This window comes from Ahaetulla prasina, chromosome 17, assembly GCF_028640845.1.
Source record: "Ahaetulla prasina isolate Xishuangbanna chromosome 17, ASM2864084v1, whole genome shotgun sequence".
NCBI classification, from domain to species: domain Eukaryota; kingdom Metazoa; phylum Chordata; class Lepidosauria; order Squamata; family Colubridae; genus Ahaetulla; species Ahaetulla prasina.
In genome coordinates, this window is record NC_080555.1 from 6,628,660 (window position 1) to 6,648,121 (window position 19,462).

Here is a 19,462-nt window from a genome sequence, read left to right on the forward strand (position 1 = left end):
CCCCCTATGCAGGCATGCGCATCTCCTGCATGCGCCCCGCCTCCCAAAAATCAGCTGGTCGGCGGAAGTGGAGCTGAGCTGGGCGACAGCTCGTGTACCCGCAGAGAGCTGTTGCACACGTGCCATAGGTTCGCCATTGTGGTTATAGAGTGTTATAAAATACAAAATACAAAAGTAAATACAAGAACGGGGGCAGGGGAAAGTGAAGTGAGGAAAGATGGGAGGGGGGAGAGAAAAAGAAGCATTGGCTTCCGATTCTCTCTGTTACCGTAAAATAAGGCATGAAATCAAATCAGAGCTTCTTGCTTTTCCATAATAGTATAATCAATTCGTTTCTATAAAGATCTGTCGATCTAATCTGTAAAACCCAAAAGTCAGAGTTATGTTCTTTTCCACATCAAGCATGAAGTTCAGAAGCGGTTTCCTTTTCTTCAATTGAAGTAGTCAGTTTTGCCATTTCCGCCAACTTCTGCAACCATTCTTCCAAAGGTGGTATTTAGCCGGTTTGTACCGGTTCGTGCGAACCGGTAGTGGAAATTACGGCATCTATGCTGTCCTATTTAGGCACGTTTTTGAGGCCGGGCGCATGTGCAGAAGTGTCCTTCCATAACACACAATTGTTTGTTTTGAACTGTAGTCTGAGGCGCCTGAATCGGCCCCACCACGACTGGGCCTCGTTGCCGGTGCCTGTGGGTGCTTCCCACATCCTGGTGGAGAACCTCCGGCCAGATATGAGCTACCAGTTCAGCGTCTTGGCTCAGAACAAACTCGGCAGTGGTCCTTTCAGCGAAATCATCTCCATCGCGCCTCTGGGTAAGAAGTTATAAACCCCTTTTCCTCGGGATGGGAGGCTGTGTCTTTCCAAACCCCAGGGTTCCGAAAGAGCAGCCGCCCGGCGCACATGCGTGCTCTTGGAAAATGATCTTCCGGTTTCCAGTGTGCGCATGCGTACCGACCAGCTGGTCTTCGGACGCACATGCATACCAGAAATCAGAAGACCAGGTGGCGCCCCGGAAACTGGAAGAGCAGCTGCCCGGCGGATGCTCTTGCAGTTTCTGGCGCACGTGAAGACCAGCTGGCCAGCACGCCAGAATAACGGGCAACAGCTTGCGTGCCCGGAGAGATGGCTCTCCGTGCCACTTCCTGCCTCCGTGCCATAACTTCGCCATCGCGGATCTAAGAAGACCAAAGCAACCTGCGTTCTTCCTGAAGACAACCTCCCCCCCTGGTTCTCTTCTTCTGTTTTCAGGAGTCCCCACTCAGACTGTGCTCCCCGTCTTTCCAACCACGGCCTCCCTGGTCTTCCTTCCCCCACCCCAGTTCCTGAGATCCAACGAGACCACGCGCGGGGTCCTCCTCCTGTGGGAACCTCCGCTCCACGACCCTTCAGCCTTGATGGGATATTCCTTGGAGCTGCGCCAGAACCGGGGGAAGTGGGAGGTGCTGAGTGGGGCCATTCCCAGCTCCGAGACCCAATTCCTGGTGCCTGGACTCATCAAGGTGAGTCTGGTCCCACTTGTAGCTTTCCAAGCCCTGGAGAAACCTCAGACCAGACCGGTGGGGTTTGCACGGAGAAAAGTGTATTATTTTAGCACGGCGTTTCTCAGTTTTGGCAACTTGAAACTGTGTGGACTTCCAACTCCCAGAATTCCTGTGGCTGACTAGGGAATTCTGGGAGTTGAAGTCCATCCCATTTTAAGCATGGTGGCTAGGGGATTCTGGGAGTTGAAGTCCACCCTTCTTAAAGCATGGTGGCTGGGGGATTCTGGAAGTTGAAGTCCACCTGTCTGAAAGCATGATGGCTAGGGGATTCTGGGAGTTGAAGTCCACCCTTCTTAAAGCATGCTGGCTAGGGGATTCTGGGAGTTGAAGTCCACCCTTCTTAAAGCATGCTGCCTGGAGGATTCTGGGAATTGAAGTCCACCCATCTTAAAGCATGCTGGCTGAGGAATTCTGGGAGTTGAAGTCCACCCTTCTTAAACCACGCTGGCTAGGGAATTCTGGGAGTTGAAGCGTTTCTCAGTTTTGGCAACTTGAAACTGTGTGGACTTCAGCTCCCAGAATTCCTGTGGCTGACTAGGGAATTCTGGGAGTTGAAGTCCACCCGTCTTAAAGTTTCTAAGGTTGAGAACATTAATAAAACCTCAAAACGAGTATTTTATCCAGTTCTGCTGGCCCTATTCCTTCAAGGTTTATTTTTTTATGCATACATAATGCCTTAGTCTGTTGCTTGCTCATCATGGTGGGAGAGCATCCACTTTGGCGGGCAGACCTAACGTCCATTGGCTAATTCTTCCCCTTCCCAACACAGGATACCTTCTATGAGTTCCGCCTGATGGCCTTTGCCGGTAGTTACATCAGTTACCCCAGTAATGTGGTCAATGTTTCAACCACAGGTAAGTCCCACAACTTCTGACATAGGGTGGGCTAGCCAAGGATGCGATTCAACCTGATTGAATTGTCGTTGAGAATTGAATCTAAAGATTTTGTTTCTCAATCCTGGCAATTTTTATAGGAGTGGACTTCAACTCCCAGAATTCCCCAACCAGCCACCATGCTGGCTGGGGAATTCTGGGAGTTGGAGTCCAGCCATCGTAAATCAAGCTGGCTGGGGAATTCTGGGAGTTGGAGTCCACCCATTTGAAAGCATGCTGGCTGGGGGATTCTGGGAAATGAAGTCCTTGTACCTGAAAATTTCTAGGGTTGAGATATAACGCTGTTCTAAAAGAACCTTGTCTGGCCTTGAAATAGGAGTCATTCTTCATTTCCTAAATTTCTGAACAGAAATATTAACAGTTTCTGACTAGATTAGCTCAGAAAATTTTATCCCTCTCTTTATTTTTTTATTCTACTCCTCCCTTGTTTGCAATAATTAACCTCTTTTTTTTGGTGTAGCTTTGCCTCCAATCCTAAATTTCGCCATAGGGGATATAATTTCAATAATGCTTTAGTTAGTTAATATTTTCTGCAATTGATATCACTTTAGTTATTAATTTATTAAATAGGCTGAACTCGGACGAGAAATAGCCCGAATCGAGTGTCAAACAAGCTTGGCATGTTGTATGAATGCTACGTATTTTAATTCTGAAGCTGAAGCTCAAATACTTTGGACACCTAATGAGAAGTGTGTAAATGAAGACTCAATCATCCAGGCCAAAAATATCGAAAATCATCCAATCCAAAAATAAATCATGTCAGCTGGACCAAAATTGATTAATCTGAGATGTTTCGTTACTCATCCAAGTAACTTCATCAGTCAAAATAGTTTTTTTTTTTAATGGCAGAAAGCCGTTGGAATCTACTTACTCTTGCCAACAATTCTCTTGAGTCTCTGCCTAACTAATTTTTTATTTTGACTGATGAAGTTATTTGGATGAATAACAAAAATGTCTCAGATTAACAAAATTTGGTCCAGTTGCTAAAATTGAACCTTTTCAGATACAATTAGAATAGGATAGGATAGAATAGAATAGAATAGAATAGAATAGAATAGAATAGAATAGAATAGAATAGAATAGAATAGAATAGAATAGAATAGAATAGAAAAAATATGGAATGGAATGGAATTATAATAGAATACAATAACAGAGTTGGAAGGGACCTTGGAGGTCTTCTAGTCCAACCCCCTGCTTAGGCAGGAAACACTACACCACGTCAGACAAATGGTTATCCAACATCTTAAAAACTTCCAGTGTTGGAGCATTCACAACTTCTGGCGGCAAGTTATTCCACTGATTGATTGTTCTAACTGTCTGTTGTGACCCAGGCCCATGTAGGTAGTAATAAACTTAGTCCGTGGAAAAACAAACTTTATTCGAACAGCTGGGAATTATTTCATACCCAGTGTTGTTCAATTCAAAAGTAAAACAAATGCCTCCCAACACAAATTCCTCAGTTATCTCACAATCCTTAGTCCAATTAGGCAAACTGCCAAAGGCCCTTCCTGGCAAACGTCCAGAAGCCACAAAAACAAAGATGGGGTGAGCTCCCGTGACTTGTCCCAGTTTCTGCCAACCTAGCAGTTCAAAAGCAGGTAAAAAATGCAAGTAGAAAAAATAGGGACCACCTTTGGTAGGAAGGGAACAGCGTTCCGTGCGCCTTTGGCATTTAAGTCGTGCCGGCCACATGACCATGGAAACGTCTTCGGACAGCGCCAGCTCTTCGGCTTTGAAACGGAGATGAGCACCGCCCCCTAGAGTCTGGAACGACTAGCACATATGTGCGAGGGGAACCTTTACCTTTATAGCTATCTTAACAGACATAGTTACAAAAATTCTAATTCTATATATCTCTTATTTTAAATTACATCCTTATTTGAATTACAGTAACATCTATTCATCATTCAATTTCATATCCTATATTTCTTCAGCAGTTTTACCTTCTACATGTTATATTTAACAGATTATCCCTCAGGTTTTGCTCCAAACGACATCATTTTTCATTGCTTTGCTTTGGCATCCGCAGGGATGGAAGTGTACCCATCCCGCATCCAGCTCCCGGAGATGCTACCCCAACCTGTGCTGGCCGGAGTGATTGGGGGCATCTGCTTCCTGAGCACGGCGGTCATTTTCAGCACCATGGCCGCCTGCGTCATGAACCGGAGGAGAGCAACCCGTCTCCGCAAACGCAGGCAAGGTAAGCTGGCTGCAGAACCCCACGCACACACACACCCAAAAAAGCGACAGCAGTAACCGGAGAAGAATATCTCAAAAGGTGTAAAATCATGGCAAGTGGACCAAAGTTTTATTACCGTGTTCCCCTGAAAATAAGGCCAGCTCTTATATTAATTTTTTGCTCCAAAAGATGCATTAGGGCTTATTTTCTGGTTAGGTCTTATTTTGGAGGAAATACGGTACTAAATGCATCCATCTGGCAGACAATCTTAACTGGGGCATATTTTGAGGATAGGGCTTATATTACGAGCATCCTTGAAGAATCATGCTAGGACTTATTTTCCAGTTGAGTCTTATTTGGGGGGGAAATACGGTACTAAATGCATCCACCTGGCAGACAATCTTAACCGGGGCATATTTTGAGGATAGGGCTTATATTACGAGCATCCTTGAAGAATCATGCTAGGATTTATTTTCCAGTTGAGTCTTATTTGGGGGGGAAATACGGTACTAAATGCATCCATCTGGCAGACAATCTTAACTGGGGCATATTTTGAGGATAGGGCTTATATTACGAGCATCCTTGAAGAATCATGCTAGGATTTATTTTCCAGTTGAGTCTTATTTGGGGGGGAAATATGGTACTAAATGCATCCATCTGGCAGACAATCTTAACTGGGGCATATTTTGAGGATAAGGCTTATATTACGAGCATCCTTGAAGAATCATGCTAGGATTTATTTTCCAGTTGAGTCTTATTTGGGGGGGAAATACGGTACTAAATGCATCCATCTGGCAGACAATCTTAACTGGGGCATATTTTGAGGATAGGGCTTATATTACGAGCATCCTTGAAGAATCATGCTAGGACTTATTTTCCAGTTGAGTCTTATTTGGGGGAGAAATACGGTACTAAATGCATCCATCTGGCAGACAATCTTAACTGGGGCTTATTTTGGGGGTAGGGCTTATATGACGAGCATCCTTGAAGAATCATGCTAGGACTTATTTTTCTGGATGGGTCTTATTTTCGGGGAAACAGGGTAAAATTGAGGCATTTGTTTTACTTCATCCATGTAACTTGTTCGGTCAAAATGAAAATTTTGGGTAGGGCAGAAAGTTCGTTGGAGTAGACCAACTCTTGCCCTATCGACCGCAGGGGCGTTTCTCCCCAAAATGAAAAGCAATGTGTAAAAATGGTCAGTCATCTAGACCAGGGGTCGGCAACCTTAAACAGAGGAAAAGCCACAAAGGTCCTAACTGGAAGTCCCCATTCAATTCTGGAGCTGACCAGAAGTCCGGTTCCCCATCATAGTCTCTTCCTAGTCCGGTATCCTTTTTCCTCTACCTGTCCTATCAATTGTGGAGCCGACCAGCAACCAGGGAGCCGCAGCAGAGGGATGAAAGAGCCACATGCGGCTCCAGAGCCCCCAGGTTGCTGACCCCTGATCTAGACCGAATGTATCTAAAAAGTTTATTCTCTTGACTTTTAGGGAAGGACTTTCTTACTGTCGGTATGGCAAGAGTTAGTACCTTCCAATGACTTTCCGGCTTCCTCAAAACTTTCATTTTGACCGAAGACGTTACTTGGATGAGTAATGAAACCTTCTCCGTTTTAATAAACTTTGGTCTAGTTGTCATGGTTTCACCTTTTGAGATACTTTTGGCCTGGATGATTGAATCTTCATGGACATGAAAATTATGAAAAGGACTAGGAGAGACATGATAGCAGTGTTCCAATATCTCAGGGGCTGCCCCAAAGAAGAGGGAGTCAAGCTATTCTCCAAAGCACCTGAAGGCAGGACAAGAAGCAACGGGTGGAAACTAATCAAGGAGAGAAGCAACTTAGAACTAAGGAGAAATTTCCTGACAGTTAGAACAATTGATCAGTGGAACAACTTGCCACCAGAAGTTGTAAATGCTCCAAGATTGGAAGTTTTTAAGAAGAGGTTGGACAAACCATTTGTCTGAAGTGATGTAGGATTTCCTGCCCAAGCAGGGGGTTGGACTTGAAGACCTCCAAGGTCCCTTCCAACTCTGTTATTCTACATTCTATGTACATATGGGAGAAGAACGAGGTTATGGAGTGCAGAAGCTCACCAGGCTGTCCCTTCTGTAATCTGAGGATTAACTGAGGAAAGGAGTTTGGGCGTAATGTGGATTTTTGAGACCCAGATCATCTCTGCCATGTTTATTCCCTTCGTAAGAAAGCAGAGAGAATTTGGAGTTAGCAATATTACAGTCAGTTTTTCCGCTTGTGAACGCTAGGTAGGGTGGCATCTGTTTTGTGCCTTGGTTTCCCCTTGGGAAAAGAGCCATCAGTGGAAAGCCAGTGTGTGTTGTGACCCAGGCCCAAGTAGGTAGTAAGAAACTCGGTCAGTGTAAAAACAAACTTTATTCGAACAGCTGAGAATTAACTCATTCCCAGCGTCGTTCAACTCAAATTAAAACAAATTCCTCCCAACACAATTCCTCAGTCCTATCACCAACCTTAGTCCAATTAGGCAAACTGTCAAAGGCCTTTCTTGGCAAAAGTTCAGAAGACATCGATACAAAACAAATGCAACAAGACGAAGCTATCAACATTGTTTTCCGGCAAAGAGCCCAAATACGGTTGCTGGTCTTTTAAGCCTCATGGGAGGGGCCAATCATCTCTTGGCCCTACTCCCGAGTCGTCCAATTATTAATTGCCTGGTTTTGTGTTCCTCTCTCTATAATTTCCCCTTTTGTGTTCCCATGACCTTCCAGATCTACCCATTGTGTTTTCCTCCACCAAGAAGCTTCTCTCTACACAGTAAGTTGGCACTTACCCTTCCTTTCCCTGGTTCCTTCGGCAGCTCCTTTTCCCTCTTATCAGCTGTTTTCTTTTTTTCCTGATGGACAAGAATATTTGTAGCTCAGGCTTCAGCACTGATGACGTTACCTAGTTGGGTTCAGAAAATCAGCATCAAGGACCCCAGCCCTCCTCCATCATTCAGCAAACCCCACACCCTTCTCATACTGATGTTGTTACCTAGTTGGGTAATGAAACGTCCTCAAGAAAATAATCAAGCTCAGAGGGTAGCAAGGACCTCACAGAGGTTTTTTTCTTTACTAAAGGGGGGCTATAATGCGATGGGGGGTTATTCTTTTCCATAATAAACCTTTACAGGTAGTTCTTGATGGTTGCAGTTTATTTATTTATTTATTTATTTATTTGCATTTATACCCCACCCTTCTCCGAAGACTCAGGGCGGCTTACACTGTGTTAAGCAATAGTCTTCATCCATTTGTATATTATATACAAAATCAACTTATTGCCCCCAACAATCTGGGTCCTCATTTTATCTACCTTATAAAGGATGGAAGGCTGAGTCAACCTTGGGCCTGGTGGGACTTGAACAGTTCCCGGGGTCATGTGATCACCTTTTGCAACTTTCTGATGAGCGGTATCAATGGGGAAGCCAAATTCATTTAACAACCATGTTTACTAATTGAGGACTTCAGATAGCAGTCTTCCAATATTTGAGAGGTTGCCAGAGAGAGGAGGAAGGGGTCAAGCTATTCTCCAAAGCACTTGAAGGCCAGACAAGGAAGAATGGATGGAAACTGATCCGGGAGAGATTCAACCTGGAAATAAGGAGGAAGTTTCTGACAGTGAGAACCATCAACCAATAGAATAGAAGTTGCCTTTGGAAGTTGTGGGAGCTTCATACCTGGAAGCTTTCAAGAAGAGACCGGACTGCCCATTTGTCAGAAATGGTGTACGGTCTCCTGCTTCGGGGGGGGCGGGGGGATTGGACTAGATGACCTATAAGGTCCCTTCCAACTCTGTTAATCTGTATCTTAACTGCAGCAGTTTGTTTAACAACTGTGGGGAACGTTGTGATTGGGTAGAAGAACCACTTGCTGCTGTTAGTAAAACAAGCCATGTCTCTCTCTCTTTATTCTGCCCACAGGCATTCAACCGGTACAGCTAGCCCAGACAGCATCATGAAGCTGAAATTTCAGGGGTCTCCCTATCAGAGTCTTCGCCGGACCCTCTTGTGGGGCGAGAAAGCCGGCCGTAACCTCAGCCTCGATCTCTCCGGCGGCCACACCGTCAACAGCAGCAATTACATCCTCTACGAGAGCCATGTGGACCAACCGCTCCCTCTCGAACGCATCTCCCGTGGTCCTGACGGCCGCTTTGTGGTGCAAAGCGAGGACGAGTCCCGAGAACACCGGAGCTCCTTCTCCCACCTGGAGAACGGCGAAAGCCCGCCGGAGCCCTATCTCCAAGTCTTCTCCTCTCCCAAGGAAGCCGGGTGGCACCAGAGTGTCCATCTCAGAGCCAAGAACGCCAGCCAGACCCAGCAGGAAGCTAAGGCCTCTGGACATCGCCAAGGCCGCTATTTCGATTACAGCAGCAGTAGCCTGATGGAGGAAGGCGAGCCCTTGTGTATCGTCAATATCAGCCCGGTGGCTGCTGCGCTGTACAGCGCTATCCCGGATAACCAGTGGCTCCAGGACACTGCAGAGTCTTCTCCGTCCTCCTCATCTCGCCATACATCCAGATCTACATCTCCGATAGTCCACCCCGGTGCGAGTAATTCGGCTCAGAGTGGGATTCTCCAGTATCTGAGTTTGCCCTTCTTCAAAGAGATGAATGTGGACGGCGATTGGCCGCCGGAGGAGAACGAGAAGGAAGACGGACGCTTGGTGGAGACTGTCAACCATGAACCCGGTCTTCCGGGCAGCCCCAGGAGGTCTTTTATTCCGGACCAGGACAGGCCAGCTGGTCCGATCTACATGGACATGGAGCCCGATTCGAGCTCCGTTCAGGATCAGCTCGTGGAAACGTCTTTCCTCCGACTTCCGGATCCCAATACGGGTCCAGCGAAGACGCCCTTGCCAGGGTCCCTGGCTTGCCCACTGTACCTCTGTTCCAGGACCGAGAGCCCACCACCGAAGGATCAAGAATGGTTATGGACGCTCTCATCCTCCCCTTCGCTCTCCTCCCAGCCCCTTCCGGATTGCCCCCAGGCTGAGCTCTCCTGCCTGGTCCTCCCCTTGCCCGAGCTGCCCTCCGAGCAACACAAATTGCCCCCTGCCAATTTCCCACCAGCCCTCCCCTCGGAGAAATTCCTGAGGGGCAGCTTGACCAGCCAAAGCAGCGGGCGGGGCAGTGCTTCTTTCCTAAGACCGTCATCGTTGGCAACCTCCGTGGCGGGCAGCTACCTCAGTTCCCCCTTCGGAGAAGCGGCCAGCTGCCGAAGCAGCTCCGAGGGAGAAGAGAACAGATACAAAAAGGAGAATTTAGCGGCTGTGTTGGAGAAAAGGTGAGATCGAATCCCGGGAGGGTTGTGAATGGGTGGGTTGCTGGAGGTTCGCAGAGGTTCGGGAGAACCTCTAGCTAAGATTCTGTGCAGTTCGGAGAACCCCCAAATCCCACTCCTGGCTGGCCCCGCCCCCCATGCCCCTCCCCTCCTAGGAGTCCCCACGCGGCCCGTTTTGGATGCAGGTAAATGCAGGACATGCACGGAGGCTCAAGGAGGGCGAAAAACGGGGCTACCAGAAATTTCGGAAGAGGGCCTCCGGAGCCTGGGGAGGCCATTTTTGCCCTCCCTGAGGCTCGAGGAAAGCCTCAGGAGCCTAGGGAGGGCAAAAACGCCCACCCACCCCCGCCGTGGTACAGGAGGCCGACTAGGCCACACCCACCATGGCCACGCCCGCCCAGCAACAGGGGCAAAGAACCCCTTGCTAAAAAAATTTAAGCTCACCCCTGGGACTCAAGAGCCTGAGCATTTTGTAGGAATCTGTTTCAGATGATCCTAAGGAGAAGGGGGTGCGAGGTTCAAAAACTGAATAAAAGGAAGTTTTTTAACAGGTTTCTAGTCCTTAAGACTGGGCTTCCCTCAGTAGGAAATCAGAGGCGACCTCTAGTGGAATTGCAACCTCTCAGTCAATTCAAGGCATTTTTCCAGAGCTAGGTTCTGCCAGGAGAGGGAATTATTCGTTTAAGCTTTAATTAACCTGGCGTTGGCCAGCTTTGAACAATCTTGGTTTAATCACAGAAGACCGGAATCTGTCTGGTACTCAGCTGTCATGATCCAGGCCAGAAGAGGAAGCAAATTATCTTGCGTTCTGAACTTGGAAAACACGGTTACAGAAAACACAGAATTTTTTGGGGGGAGGGTATTATTTAGCTCCAGCATTGAATTTCAGAAAGCGTTTTGAGGAATTTCAGTTTTTTAAGAGAAAGTAGCACCATCTCTGCCCTTCCCTAAAATAATCGGCCTTGAAAAAGTGGATGCAGTTTTGCAATTTAACCCGGACCCCACCGCCAATGACTGACTTGATCCAACCATGATGTGCAAAGCAGCCCTATTCAGGTTTTCTGACAGCAGTTCACACCGTCAGGTTCTTACACTGGTTTGCGTCAGAATTTCCCCTGCTTTTTTCCGCCTCGTCTGGTATGGTGGTGTGAACGCAACCCTGCTTCAGTTCCCTTTAGAGTTCGGCTCAGTTGCTAAAAGCAGCCCAGTTGTGTTTTGGGAGGCGTTGAGGGCCTTTGGAACAAAACAAAACAAAACAAAGTTTTGCTTATCCCGGAGTGGAATTCAGCTGGTTCGGATCGGTTCGGGCGAACCGGATGCTAATTTTACATCTGGTTCGCTGAATCAGTAGTTGCAAGGACTGGCTGGTCCCGCCTACCCACCCCGCCCCTCCCAGGAGTCTCCACGCAGCCCGTTTTGGATGCCAGGTAAGTGCAGGGCCTGTTCTGGGAGGGCGAAAAACGGGCCTTTCGGAGGTCTGGAAATGGGCCCGTTTCCGGCATCTGGAGGGCCTTCGGAGCCCGGGGGGAAGCCATTTTTGCCCTTCCAGTGGCTCAAGGAAAGCCTTCAGAGCCTGGGGAGGGCCAAAAATGGGCCTACTGGAAGTCCGGAAACGGGTGTGTTTCCAGCCTCCGGAAGGTCTTCAGAGCCTTGGGAAGGCCGTTTCTGTCCTTCCGGAGGTTCGAGGAAAGCCTCCGGAGCCTGGGGAGGGAGAAAACGCCTCACCCCCATGCCATGGTGCAAGAGGCTGAGTAGGTCACACCCACCCAGCAACCAGGTAGAGAACCGGTTGCTAAAATTTTTGAATCCCACTCTTGTATCCCGAATCTTGGCAGGGAGTATCCATTCAGATGGATAGGAGGCTGCTATTCTCAATGTATCCATGAGGTGGGGCTGTTCCTTGTAAAGCATCTTTTCATGGAAAGTTTTAAGTGCTCCCAGATTCCAAGTCAAAGTCCTTGACTTACGACAGTTTGTTTGGGAGTGACCGTTCGAAGTTACGGTGACACTGGGGGGAAAAAAGTGCAACTTGCATTCGCAAACCATCGCAGTGTCATAACCCCCCACCCAGGGGTGAAATGCTCCCGGTTCGGACCGGATCGTACGATCCGGTAGCGATGGGGGCCGGTAGTTCGGAGAACCGGTAGCAAAAATCCCTGCCCCCCCTACCACCACCACCCACGCCTCACTGTTCCTCTTCTCTGTCCCTGAAGCTCTCGGTGGTGATATAGCTGCAAACGGCCTTAAATGACCGTTGCGGCGCTTCAAAGGGCCGCACTACAGCTGATCAGCGCCGTAGGCGGCTAGTAGACGGGTGCCTCTATTTTTAAAGAAGGGAGACCGGTGCGCTCCTTAAAAAAGGCAATTAGTCGACCGGTGCCTCTATTTTTAAAGAAGGTAGACCGGTGCGCTCCCAAGTTTTGTATACTTTATTATTTTTATTATTTATTATTATTGGCCATGCCCATTCAGTCACCTGACCACCAAGCCACGCCCACCAATTAAGCCACGCCCACAGAACTCCTGCCGCCCCCACCCCGTCTTGGAATTGCAATCTGGGTGCTTAGCAACCATCTCACATTTACGATGGTTGCTGCGCGAGTCAAAAAAAAAATATTTGGGTGCATGGTAACTGGCATGTAGCATCACATAATTGCCGTTTGCAAACTTTCCCAGCCGGCAAGCAAAGTCAATGGGGGAAGCCAATCAGGGAAAGTTACAGGCATGTGATGTCACGGCAATTGTGGTGATTGGCTCAGCAACGGATTGCAGCAAAAAAAAAAAGTTGCAAAATTAAAAGTTAGTCTTGATTTCTGGCAACTGCCTGGATAAGTCGTTGCGTTTTTCTTGGCCAGGTTTTTCAGGCGAAGTTTGCCATTCCTCCTTCATAAATTTGAGACTAGAGCTCACCTTCTGCTGGTGATTGGCCGAAAGTCACCCAGCCGGTTTTCATGCCTAAGGCGGGACTAGAACTCACTATCTGCTGGTGATTGGCCCAAGGTCACCCAGCTGGTTTTCATGCCTAAGGCGGGACTAGAACTCACTATGTGCTGGTGATTGGCCCAAAGTCACCCAGCCGGCTTTCATACCTAAGGCAGGACTAGAACTCACCGTCTCCTGGTGATTGGCCCAAGGTCACCCAGCTGGTTTTCATGCCTAAGGCGGGACTAGAACTCACTATGTGCTGGTGATTGGCCCAAAGTCACCCAGCCGGCTTTCATGTCTAAGGCAGGATTAGAACTCACAGTTTCCTGGTGATTGGCCCAAAGTCACCCAGCTGGTTTTCATGCCTAAGGCGGGACTAGAACTCACTGTCTGCTGGTGATTGGCCCAAAGTCACCCAGCCAGCTTTGATGCCTAAGGCGGGATTAGAACTCACAGTTTCCTGGTGATTGGCCCAAAGTCACCCAGCTAGCTTTCATGCCTAAGGCGGGACTAGGACTCGCCATCTCTTGGCCCAAAGGCAGCCAGTTAGCTTGGTATCCAGGCGGGATTGGAACTCAGGGTTTTCCGCCTTCAATCACTCCACCACAGTGGCTCACCGAGCGATAACCCATCTCTACATTTTCATTTCTCTCACCTGTCTGGCTTAAGCTTTCTTAAACTGGTCTCTTCTAGAAGGAACACCTCCGTGGATGAAAACTATGAATGGGATTCGGAGTTCGCTCTGGAGTCAGAATTACTGGATGCCTTGCAGCTCTATCGGAGCGGAGACCCCAAAAGACCCATTTCTACGATCGCGGCCCACGATTTGGAGAAACAGAGTAAGCAGACCTCCCCAGCATGTCGGAAAGGGCGAAATTCCGAAAGGGATTTTTATTCATGAAATGTATGCATTAAATTAGATTGCCCCCACCCCCAAAATTAAAGGAGGTGTTAAGATTATGAATGGCCCTTGGGAATAGTGCTGAAGCTGCTGCAAATAACCAATTGGTGCCCCATGCACTCTGCACGGGACCTAATCATCATTTTTTAAGGTAAAGGTAAAGGTTCCCCTCACATATATGTGCTAGTCGTTCCCGACTCTAGGCGGCAGTACTCATCTCCATTTCAAAGCCAAAGAGCCAGCGCTCTCCGAAGATGTCTCCGTGGTCATGTGGCCGGCATGACTCAACGCCAAAGGCACACGGAACGCTCTTCCCTTCCCACCAAAGGTGGTCCCTATTTTTCTACTTGCATTTTTTTTAACGTGCTTTCGAACTGCTAGGTTGGCAGAAGCTGGGACAAGTCACGGAAGCTCACCCCCAATACGCGGCAGCACGAGGGATTCGAACCGCTGAACTGCCGACCTTTCAATCGACAAGCTCAGCATCTTAGCCACTGAGCCACTGCATCCCTGCTATCGTTGTTTAATGACCCCATAATCCCTTGCAGGGTGGAGTCTGGGCAACTGAATACAGCTAGCAGTGTGTTTCAATGGCCGGATGCCCTTCCTGTCACCAGTGCAGAGTTTTTTTTTCCAGCAGATATGTTCTCATCATGCCTAGAGAGAGAAATATCTGCCTCTACCTAGGATTGAACTCACAGCCTCCTGATTGTGAGGCGAGAGCTCCCACCTCTAGGCCACCACATCACTTCCTGCACAGGACCTAATGATAATGATTAAATTACTTATTTTATTTTTTTAAATAAGGAAACTGACCTCATTCCCCCTTCTCCCAAAGGATGCGGTTAGAGTGACTTGAACCCATGTCTTCCTCTGCCTCTCCTTTGCAGGCTTCAGAGGTTCAACCGAATCCAGCAGAACGTCTCCTACTAATTCACAGTCGGTCAGCGCCTTGGATGGGTCTAACTCTCCGCTACCCTTGGCCAGTCCGGAGGAGCGTTGCGCTGCCCTGCGCAAGGAATTCCTCGCTTATCGCCGCCGGCGAGAAATTATTCAGCAACGGCGGCAGAAGAGGGACTCCAGCGGGAAGGACGAGCAATTTGAACAAGGCACCTTATTCTAAAAAAATCCCTTCCCTGGGATTTTTTTTGGCAGGACAATTTTCCCTCTGTCCATAAGAGGGCAGCTTTGGGACAACTCGAATGCTCACTCTGCCCTCTAGAGGCATGGAAGGGAACTGCTTTGTAACTTCAAAGTTCCAAAGATACCAGACAATTTTTATTTTATTTTTTTAAACTTTTTTCCAAATCGCTGGAGTATTTTATCCAGGTAGGAAGAAAAATACATTTCACGCCACCCTTGTGGGTGTGTCTCTGCGTGTGTGAACGCACGTGTGATTTATTTTCAGCCGGATTCTAGATCAGAAGAAGCAGGTGGTGGGATGTTTGGTATATTCGGGGCTTTGCTGGAAAAAAAACCACTTTTCTCAAATGTTGGTGTCTTGTAAATTCTTAAACACAAAACAGCAAGTAATTTAAGAGCTGCTTTGCAAAACGACCACTGAAGGTGTTCAGTGTAAAAAGTAACTTGAGAATTGGGCTGGGCTGGGACTTGCGGGAAGGCTGACGAGGGAAGGAGGGAAATAAAATGAGTGGAGGAGATCGGTCCCCCCTCCCCCAGCTCCAGTTCACTAGCTAGTGGTCAGCAATGATGGGAGATGTAGTCCCACAACATCTGGGAAAGCTGCAGGTTCCCAGTCCCCCAAGGACTTAGAACCATGGGTCAAATCCAGTGGTGGTATTCAGATGATTATATCCGGTTCGGGCGAACCAGTAGCGGCGGTTGCGGGAGGCTCTGCCCACCTGCCCGGACGTCATCACGTCCCGTTTTTGACACTCTGCCCATGCAAACCTGTAACGAAGGTAACAAATCCAGTGGTGGTATTCAGCCGGTTATATCCGGTTCGAGCGAACTGGTAGGAGACTCCGTCCAGACGTCATCACGTCCCGTTTTTGACACTCTGCCCATGCAAACCTGTAAAGAAGGAAAGGTCAGCCGTTCAGCGGTTCAAATCCCTAGTACAGGTTTCCTGCGTGAGCAGGGGGTTGGACTAGATGACCTTCAAGGTCCCTGCCAACTCTGGTTACTGTTAAACCACCAGCGAAAGGGGCACTCTTTGCCAGCAGAGGCACCGCGGATCCTTCGCTGTTTCCTTGAGTTTGACCGCCCCTGCTGTAGAGAGTCAGAACTGTGTCCTCTGGACCCCAGAGATGCAGAAAAGTTGGACGGTTGCAAATGAATAGAGCTGGAAGGGACCTTGGAGGTCTTCTAGTCCAGCCCCCTGCTCAAGCGGGAGAACCTAAACTAAGGTGACCCACAAAGGTGCCCTACACTGTGGTTGGAGACCATCAAAAGGGCGCCAAGAGTTCATGGGGAATTCTCCCCTTTGCGCAGGACGTCACCAGCTGCTGGCCAGATATGAATCAGGGGTGATAAGCTCTAAAAAAAAAAAAAAGGATCCTGCCATTTTTGGTTGTCGGTCGGGGGGGAGTGTGACTTATTTCTGACTCACAAAAGCTGCTGCTTCAGGGTAGGTTGCTTCATCCTTCCAGTGAACGTTACAAGGTCATCCTTAGCTCAACGACTACAGTCGAGACTCAATTTTTGGAAGGCAAGTTGTTCGGCGAAGCTCTGCCTCTTTTCACAACTTTTTTTTTTTTTTTGCCATCGTCATTAGGCAAACCGCTGCCGTCGTTAAGTGAATCTTGCCGCTATCAAGAAAATCCGCCTTCCCTCCTTGACTTTGCTTGTCGGAAGCAGGTTGAAAAGACTGCGAACGGGGGATCGCTCAATCCCAGGACAGTGCGACGTGCCCATTGCCAAGTGGATCCTAATGTGCAGACAAAATTGATCCGGGGGGGGGTGGGAATCTATTTTTTTTGCGCAGGCTCGACAGATAGGATGACCCAAAGCTGGGGAGGGGGGGGAGAGGAGGGGGTGTATCCAAACTCTGTGACTTTAAGGCTTGTGGACTTCAACTCCCAGAATTCCCTGGCCAGCCATCGGCAAGGATGGTTGCCAAGCTAGGGAATTCTGGGAGTTGAAGTCCACCAATCTGAAAATTGCTAAGTTCAGAGGCTCCTAGCAGCTTGTTGATTGAAAAGTCAGCAGTTCGGTGGTTTGAATCCCTAGTGCTGCTGCATAACAGGGTGAGTTCCCATGACTTGTCCCAGCTTCTGCCAACCTAGCAGTTCGAAAGCAGGTAAAAAAAAAATGCAATTAGAAAAATAGGGACCACCTTTGATGGGAAGGGAAGAGCGTTCCGTGCGCTTTTGGCGTTGAGTCATGCCGGCCACATGACTACGGAGACGTCTTCGGACAGCGCTGGCTCTTCGGCTTTGAAACGGAGATGAGCACCGCCCCCTAGAGTCGGGAACGACTAGCACATATGTGCGAGGGCAACCTTTACTTTTTAACCCAGAGCAATGATAAACTTCCTTTTTTGTCCCTTTCTCCTCTGTTCCCAGCCAGCATCTTCTGATTTGGGGAGGGGGTTGCACCAGAGACAACCTAATCGCCAGAGCTGGTCCCCCCCTGGCATCTGGGAAAGGAGGGTGGGGGTGGGGGCACAATTATGTCATTGGGAATTGCATAGCTGAAAGCTGACGTCTGCCTCAAGGAATGCAAGTGTTCGAAAAAGGGTGGTACTTCTTGTTTTGTTTTTAGCTTAATTCTTGGCTTTTAGCTTAATTCTTCTTCCCTTCATCTCGCCCTCCCCTTTAGCCAGGGGGAAGGAAAAAACAGTTTTAGTAAACTTTTAAAGCTGCCCCAAAACTTTTAGAAACTTGGGAACATTTACAGCGCTGATTTTTGCTGGGAAAGTTTTTCTCATGGCTGAATCGGTTTCTTCGCCGCTCAGTGGAGAGACAGGATTGAGGTTGGATGACCCCGGCGCTTGGGGGAAGAGGGGGTGGGGTTGTATTTTTTGAACTGGTTTCCTGTCTTCCCAAATTTGGTTTTGTCTTGCAAAGTGACGTGCATCCCAGAAGGGATGGAGGAAGGCCGGAGCTGTCCTGGAGGAGAAAGGAAAGAGGTTTCCTTGGGAGGATTCAGCCCTTGTTGCAAAACGCATTTCTTTTCCTTTTTATACATACATACGTACATACATACATACATACATACATATATATGTATGTATGTATATGTATAATTATAGAAACATCAGATACAAAGGGAAAAAAATTGGAAGAGAAAAAAGTGTCGGGTAAAAGAGGGAAGAAAAAAATCAACTTTCGATTCATTTTAGCAGTAAAATAAGATAATAACTTGCAACCTCAACTTTTACTTTTTATATACATATATACATGTATAAAATTATCGAAACATTAAATACAAAGGGGGGAAAATGGGAAGAGTAGGGGAGGAAAAAGGGAAGAGAAAGAAGTGTTGGGTAAAAGAGGGAGGAAAGAAAAAAAATTGACTTTCAATTCTTTTTAGCAGGAAAATAGCAACTTTCCACCTCAACTTTTACTTTTGCATAGTAATATGTACTAGCCATTTCTATACCAACAAACCTATCTAATCCGCAGAACCCAAACTCAAAGTTTTCCTTCCCCCCCCCACCTCAAGCACAAAGTCCAGAAGCGGTTTCCTGAGTAAAAACAAAATTAATCATATTTCTTTAATTTAAAGCCAACAATTTAGCTACTTCTGATAACTCACATCAGCAAACCTATCTAATCCGCAGAACCCAAAATCAATATTTTTCATATTTTTTTGTTCCCACCTCAAGCACAAAGTCCAGAAGCGGTTTCCCAAGCAGAAACAAAATGAATCGTATTTCTTTAAAGCCAACAATGTAGCCACTTCTGATAGCTCACATCAGCTTTTGCAACCAATAATTCCATAATTGTGGGAATTAAAAAGAACTCCATTTTTGTGCAGAGAGGATTCTTGCTGTTGTTGTGTGAAGGCGTTTCAATCGGCTCGGAGGAAGATCGAATGATTGCATTCACACAACCTGTGCGGGGTAGGCTTGCCTGGTCTTCGGGTCTTCCCGTTGTGCCTTTGTGTATGTCACATATTCATGACCCACACAGAGTGTCCCTGTGTTTTGTCCCACTGGTGAAAGGGCCCCAAACCGGTAAATCAGATCTTTCAGCCATTTGAGAGCTGGCGGTTAATTTATTGATTGGAAAGGGGACCACCAAGAATTCCTTCCGGGAAGCGAACCGCTTTATTCTGGCAAATACGCACACAAGCCAAACGCACACATATTCAGCTAGGCCCCATGGGATTTGAGCCTGACTCAAAAAATACTTTTTGTAAAAAAAAGAAAAAGTGTCGGGTAAAAGAGGGAAGAAAAAAATCAACTTTCGATTCATTTTAGCAGTAAAATAAGATAATAACTTGCAACCTCAACTTTTACTTTTTATATACATATATATATATGTATAAAATTATCGAAACATTAAATACAAAGGGGGGAAAATGGGAAGAGTAGGGTAGGAAAAAGGGAAGAGAAAGAAGTGTTGGGTAAAACAGGGAGGAAAGAAAAAAAATTGACTTTCGATTCTTTTTAGCAGGAAAATAGCAACTTGCCACCTCAACTTTTACTTTTGCATAGTAATATGTACTAGCCATTTCTATACCAACAAACCTATCTAATCCGCAGAACCCAAACTCAAAGTTTTCCTTCCCCCCCCCACCTCAAGCACAAAGTCCAG

General features: G+C 47.4%; 1 protein-coding gene and 1 long non-coding RNA gene across 2 annotated transcripts in view; one reads left to right on the top strand and one right to left on the bottom strand.

Annotated features, from left to right (window-relative positions):
- IGSF9 (immunoglobulin superfamily member 9) overlaps positions 1-15,026 on the top strand; it is a 37,814-nt gene extending 22,788 nt beyond the window's left edge. Inside the window, exons 14-21 of the mRNA XM_058159867.1 lie at positions 638-813; positions 1,250-1,500; positions 2,312-2,396; positions 4,465-4,635; positions 7,362-7,407; positions 8,552-9,913; positions 13,529-13,674; positions 14,627-15,026. Of these exons, the coding sequence (XP_058015850.1) occupies positions 638-813; positions 1,250-1,500; positions 2,312-2,396; positions 4,465-4,635; positions 7,362-7,407; positions 8,552-9,913; positions 13,529-13,674; positions 14,627-14,859 (2,470 nt within the window). The 3' untranslated portion in view covers positions 14,860-15,026. The remainder of the gene's footprint in view (positions 1-637; positions 814-1,249; positions 1,501-2,311; positions 2,397-4,464; positions 4,636-7,361; positions 7,408-8,551; positions 9,914-13,528; positions 13,675-14,626) is intronic.
- LOC131186376 (uncharacterized) overlaps positions 1-19,462 on the bottom strand; it is an 81,803-nt gene that overhangs the window by 16,990 nt on the left and 45,351 nt on the right. The window contains exons 3-4 of the long non-coding RNA XR_009152367.1: positions 15,648-15,770; positions 7,424-7,536 (exon numbers count right to left, since the gene is read on the bottom strand). This is a non-coding gene — a long non-coding RNA (uncharacterized LOC131186376). The remainder of the gene's footprint in view (positions 1-7,423; positions 7,537-15,647; positions 15,771-19,462) is intronic.